Consider the following 6,770-nt stretch of genomic DNA (forward strand, 5'->3'; position numbering starts at 1 on the left):
CATTCAGGTTGATATACTGAGATGCAATCTGAAGACCGCATGTATTTTTTCGTTATCTCTGCTTCATCTAAAAATTCATAGAGTAGAAAATTCGTGGGCTTAGGGAAGTCTATGTTCCATGTTTTACGTCCGGAATCGCCGCTAGGTTATTTGTCAGACGGCACTCTGGCTAGCTGGCTCCAAGCAAGAAACGAAGTCTGTCTATACTCGGGTTCGAACTCAGGTCACAACGTGTTTCTAAGATGATGGAATGCTTGACGGTGATACCGGACGTAAAACTTGAAACGTATAGAGTTAAGTTTCGTTAAATATGAAGTAACCGTACTTTGATTATTTCGTTAGTGTGTACCCCAAATTTATCGTAAAGAGTCACTAACCGTTAATATAAAATACCACGCAAGATGGCGCTTACATTTACGTTCGATGGCTTATGGCTCGACATAATTGTCAGAAATATACAGGGTATTGTAAAAAAAAATAAAAACCAAATTCGCTGATATTTGTCACGGGCTTCCGAATAATAGGAAATTCAATTCTAAAATGTTTAAGCAATGTAGAAAAAATCGAAAATTACTTGTTGACAATAGAGCCGTTTCTGAGTAAAGATACCCCAAAACTGCGAATAGCTTTGTCATGGCATATGTAGGATGCTGATCGTAGAGTAAACCTTGCCCTTATTCAAAGCGTTTGTGAGGTGTGACCCGGTGTCCCTTGAACATTAAACTTTATCGGCGGTGGAAAACCGACAGATGCTACAAATGTAAGTTACGAGACGTAACAAAAAAAAAAAACATTATTCCGCCGTTGACATACGTAACCAGATTAAAATAAGGTGTCCCGCAATGATTGAGTGAGCTCTAAAACTATGTAAAACAATTTATTAAAAGAAGCTTTTCTCTATTCGATCAAGAACTAATAAATGCAGGAAAAATTAAAAAAAAAAAAAGTGCACAAAAATCATAATTTGAACGAATTGAATAAAGTGAAAACACAAGTTAACCATAACTAACGTCGAATAAAATTGTATGTGTGTGTGTGTGTGTGTGTAAAAATACTGTATAACAAATGTTTGTTAACCACTCCCTATAATCTAGCGTATTTAGAGAGGCAAAATGTTGCTTAGTTAAAACTGAACATGAGGCAAGCCAATCGGATCGCTTTCTTGATACGCCATGACGAAATGACATAAGGTAAACACTAGCGACAATCACCGAACAGTTATGTATGGCTATAATTTTATATAGAAATAAGAAGAGGATGGTCCTTTAGATAAAACGCAGGTAGAAACGATTAACATAGCGTAACTGTCTTTTCCACGACACGCACCCGAAGATCACAATTCCTATTTAGCTGTACAACCAAACAAACATAAATCTTAAAAATCGACACAATATACGTTCGATATACGTACAAATTTTCATATCACCAAAGGATAATTTACGCTTGATGCATTTTTGCTTGAATTAAAGGACCTTGGACTGGAATAAGAGACAGCACTTAACTCCATCTGTCGTTTGCCCGAACTGGCGTGACAGTAAATGGCCCGTTATTAATTTCAACTTGTCCAGTATCCACGCGTTCCGGCCTCGACGTTACAATTCGAATCGTTAGACGTATTTGCATCTCTCGCTACGATCACGGCGGGAAGCTATGAGAAAGGGTGCCTAACCCTTTGCCGGAAAGCCGCTCTCTGTTTTCATGGCCGTTGTTGTACAAATGAGAGTAAATCGTTAAAGGTGAACTTCATGTACTGTTGTTTCGTTCCATACTGCGACTATTGAGCATCGCGAGCAGTTTTCCAAAGTCGAAAAATATTACATCTGTTAGAATGTCAACAGGCGTCCTCCTAGCGGGTCTGTGCGTGTGGCAAGATTACACAATAAACTCCCGTATACCTCAAACAGCCGTCCTTATCGGAATCAACATCTACGATAGCGGCGATCGTACACAAGCACGCGGCGTGGATTTTGCTTATGCTGTACGCGTACAAGAAGGGAACCAGATGGCCTTATATAGGACATACCAGAATCGCAAAGCAACGATTGGTTTTATATGGGACGAACCCCTCAAACGGCTAACGTATCGACACTACCATGGGTCGTCGAATAAGGCTGGTCAGATACTTACCTGTGACAAAAGGTTAGTACATATGTGTGCCGATCAATTACCTTTCGCTTCAATTTGGCGCAATAATAAATGTTGCTTAGTGGGATCTGTGGCCGCGTCATAGACCGCGAAGCATTTTCGCTTCGCGACTAATACTGTCTTCATGTATATTGGGTCCATTGATTAGGGTTAGCTGGGCCAGTTTTTCCACACGTAAAAGGCGAATATATGAACGATTGGTACATCGTACCATTTGAGGGTTTCGCACACGTGAACGTCATAATCTTCTATTAGAAGGCAAGTAATTAATTTTTGAATCGGAAAGTTACGTGATTATAACCATTGCAGGTTTGCTTCAGAAATGCGTTGGGTAACGTACAACGAAGAAACAACAAATACGACACTTTGTGTTGAAGTTGGATTGAGTGAGTCGTCAGGTGAACGAATTCTCTTAGCACGAGCGGTAGTCGCTTGTCGAGAGTGCGTCGACCGAGGACGTATGCCAGCGATATTCATGTTAGACCTTGGATTTGCCATCACACATTTCGGCGATTTCATCATTCTCACTGACTTCGAACTGTTATGCCGACAGCCTTGAGTAAGCATTCGTTCGAAACATTACACAAATCCAAAAACGCAGGAACGCCAAGGAACACTTGCAAAGATGAAAGTCATATACAAATGATCGATCGGCTAATAATTATAATGATCAAATTTGTGACGAAGACGTTACCAACTTATTAACGTGAATGACAAAATAGCCTTATAATGCGGAGCATAACTAATTTACTATTTTCATTTTCAGGAGTTTTTCAAGAGTATACAACTGACTGGGATATCTGTTCCCATTGTTGCTTACTTCCAAATGTTGAAATTGCGCGAAACGGATAGAGTGAGTAAATCGATAAAAATCGTGCGCTCGTACTTAACAGCCTTATGAATTGTCCCTCTTGGAAGAGCCATCGGAGTGCGCTGCGAATAGTTTCTTTTTTTTTTTTTTTCTATGACTTTATAAGACATACATTTTATTAATATAGGCGTCATAATAGCATATACCACGCACAAGTTCCTACTATTATTATTATAATTATGTATCATTGCCATGGTATTCGATTTATGTCTGGAGAATGCAACTAGCAAATGTCTTTTGTTATTGTTAAACAAAAATACATATGGTCTAATATTGACGGAAGCATCTTATCATTTGCATTGCATTTTATAATAAAATAAGAATAATCGTGCTACAAGGATTATACCCATACAGGATATTACCTTTAATAAAATAACCGAACAGAGATAAACTTCAGGATGCAATTTACTGAACTGGAAGCAAAGAAATAGAGGAAACCATTTAGTACTAAGGCAGTATTAAATTTATACGACCTGCTGCTACTGCCCCGAGGTTATTATAGGGAAGACAAAAAATATTAATATTGTCACTATCACGTATTACGTCATAGACCCCTTTTATTTTACATCGGCGTTCCAAGCCCACAACGTTTTATTAGATACACACTGGAAAGATTATATCTCTGAAAAACTGCTTTATAGAGGCCGTAGTCGTCTCTCTATAATAAAGTATATTCATGTTGGTTTTATTTCAAAAATGATATTTCGGAATGGGAAACGATACGTTTCAGAACAATGTGACTTGGCATAAAATCGAAATTTAGAAGCATTTTGCTATCAGATGATAGGTCATCATGACAGAATCAAAAGACAAGAGGCACGTGTCTGAAATTCCGCTTCCAACATTACGCGATATTGCTGATCATCATCTAAGTATTTTACAGCATTATCACTTTACGGCTAACGACGTAAAAGGCGTTATGCCCACAAGCAAATCTAAGCTTTGTAAACATTGATTTTTGTTTCTTCTTCATTTTAAGATGTGTGAATTGGGTTATTTATTGGATCATGTGTGTACCTTTTTATGTTAGGTTATGTTAGGTTTATGTTAGGATTTATGTTAGGTTAGTAAATTAACTTGATCTGTCGTAGTCGGAAAAAATTTTCGCTGGTTCACGGCTAACATAATTGCAAATTATTTCTTCTTTTAGGTAAAAATCTATAAAATAGATAAAAGAAGATATCTATCTAGATAAAAGAAGAAAAGCGCTAATATCACACATGAAGTTTATTACTGAACTTTAACGAATCTCGATATATTGCAACATGCTTATTTGCAAACCATTTCTTTCACCATATTTGTATCATGCCTTGGATGTGTAATTACGCACTTGTACGGGTTTTATTTCGACACTAAAGTATAACGATTTTGGCCATTGGCGTAAAGTTGGCTGAGCTCTCATAGTTAGATGACAATTACAGCCCGGACTTCGCTGATGGCCTTTACAATATTCTGAAAAAATAACGAGTCGTTTGTACCAAATTTATATTATTCAGTCCTCCCGTTTAAAGTTCTCTTCTTCGAAGCAATACCAGCCTGATGCAACAAAACTTATCCTATCGTTTTCTCCCAGTCCTCAAAACATTTTTCAAATTCGATCCTCGATTTTTCTTCTGTTCTTCTACCGTATCGAAACGTTTCTCTTTCGAACTTTACTTTTTTTTTTGGTAAAGACAAAAGCCACCGGGCTAGAACCGATAAATATGGGGGGGGGACACACCCCTCGAGTTTTTGTGAAAAAAATTGCTATACGAGGCGAGAAGTGTAAGTCGGTGCATTGTCGTGGTAGAAAACCTAGGGCTTGAGTTTCAGTCTCTCGTGTTGAACAGGTTTGCGTGGTCTTAATAGTAAGCCTTAATTACTATGGAACCGCACAGCATAAGCTTACGATGAATGATTCGTCAGTGGTCACAATAAGGACAACAGTGAAACCACCTTGGTTGTAGGCCTGAATCGTGCGCCGTTCTTCAGAATTCAACCAACATTGTGATAGGTGAGGCATGGTTCGATATTTATCACCAGCTGGCCGGGGTCCAGGCGAAAGGTGGTGTCGCCTTGAAAGGAAATCGAATTTGACAGTCAATGTCCAATAGGTTCGAACCTAAAATGACGGTAGAGTTTCCGATGTACATCAGGGGCACTGACTATTATTAGATACTAGCCAAAAATCAAACAATGAAGGCAACCAGCTATCTCCAGTTCTCTAATAAACTCATGGGTCGAAAGCATGCAGTCTAGTTACTTAATGACAACGCTAGACCTCGCCGCTATACTTTAATTACTTCTTAGATTAACCAAGGAAATTTCCAACTTTGGGTGCAACCCGCTTATTCTTCCGGTCTAAGTCCGTGCGATTACAGAGCTTTCTAAGGGCAACTAGCATATCCTACCATCTATTTACTTTGAGAAAAACAATAGGTAGCGAACTTACATATGGGGCGCAAATCGAAACTATCACTGACATACATTGAACAATCATCATTCTAGCCTAACTAGTTTAAAAGATATTAAGCTTCAAGTTCCGCCTTATTCGCTTATAACAGCATAGTTGTAATGATAAAAACAATAGTCTTTTAGTGATAAAAATTTGCATAATTATTCATACTCGTTCTTCAGTTATTGTTTCAGTATCACAATGATGAATATACGCTATTGAACAGCAAGTATAGGATTGTCATTGTTAATCCCGTTTTGTTGTTAAAACTATAATTAGAGAGAGCTTCCCCACGATACTAGCATTTGGACGCGAAAAATTTAGCAAAAATTCGAATTTTGTTTGCCGTATAACCATACTATACCGTACACAGTATCCTGCCGTTTTAACCGCTTTCTTCAGACATACTTGGTAAGCTTAAAGGCGTCTTGGCCTTAAACCATGAACGATTTTAGTACAAACGGTTGAAACTATAGCTGCGCATGAGGTATTCGCACGTTTGACACTTCGGCATTTCAAGTTGGTGCATGATATTAATCTTTCCCTAAACTGTTCACGTGCATTATCTCAGAGCGCTTTAGCCGGCCAAAAAAGGCCGCCCTGTCGGTTTCTATCAATGATTATGCCTAATAAACCATAGGACACTGCACCCCGAAACAGCGTTGCCTCACGTACATCTAGTTGTACCATGTTTACTCTGTAGAAAACGACCTTGTGCAACGAGAAGCTCTATTCAAGCTCAACGAAGCTCAAAACAAGAATTGAGAATTTCAAGAAAGTCGTCGTGATAATCTTAACTGACGATGGAATTGCGTGAGAAATAGCTAGCAGCACGCTCATAAGAAGAACAGCGCCATATTGAAATAAAAACTATTATATTTGGATTAGTTATTTTTACGTGGCAATCCGGATAATGCCTTGTACGTTGACAGATAGAATTTGCAATAGAAACACGCATATGTGAGCCAATTTGTGATCAAACGCAAATTGAGGATATGGAGATAAATGTAAGCCTCTGGTACATATACGTGTATCGAGGGGATCGCTTCTTCTCTAAATAATTACTATTTACAGATAATATTAATCGACACATGCACATAGTTTTACATATGTATTATATGTGAAATAAGTCAACGATTATTTCACTACAGACATGAGCGTACGTATTCTTCTATTCAATATGAAAGCTAGTTTAACTTACAGTTAGTAATTAATAGCAATATTCTCAGACAGGCAATCTACGCAGAAATTATAATTCGTCAAAGAACGTGATTCACAGGTTCATAATGGCTTAAGTTCAGACAATAACAAAACGAAAGC

General features: G+C 38.1%; 1 protein-coding gene across 1 annotated transcript; it reads left to right on the forward strand.

Moving 5' to 3' along the window:
- The first annotated feature begins 1,725 nt into the window (after positions 1-1,725).
- LOC111265207 (uncharacterized) lies at positions 1,726-3,407 on the forward strand. Its single transcript, XM_022841689.2, has 3 exons — positions 1,726-2,139; positions 2,455-2,704; positions 2,912-3,407. The coding sequence occupies exons 1-2, from the start codon at positions 1,829-1,831 to the stop codon at positions 2,702-2,704; spliced, it is 561 nt and encodes a 186-aa protein (XP_022697424.1). The 5' UTR covers positions 1,726-1,828; the 3' UTR covers positions 2,912-3,407.
- The last annotated feature ends 3,363 nt before the right edge of the window (positions 3,408-6,770 follow it).

The sequence above is a fragment of the Varroa jacobsoni genome, unplaced genomic scaffold (genome assembly GCF_002532875.2).
Source record: "Varroa jacobsoni isolate VJ856 unplaced genomic scaffold, vjacob_1.0 scaffold_944, whole genome shotgun sequence".
Classification (NCBI taxonomy): Eukaryota; Metazoa; Arthropoda; class Arachnida; order Mesostigmata; family Varroidae; genus Varroa; species Varroa jacobsoni.

Excerpts from the sequence above, each read along its gene's own strand:
- LOC111265207 (XM_022841689.2), top strand. The coding sequence starts at position 1,829 with ATGTCAACAGGCGTCCTCCTAGCGGGTCTGTGCGTGTGGCAAGATTAC. Across the intron at positions 2,140-2,454 it reads ATACTTACCTGTGACAAAAG|GTTTGCTTCAGAAATGCGTT; the intron begins GTTAGTACATAT and ends TAACCATTGCAG.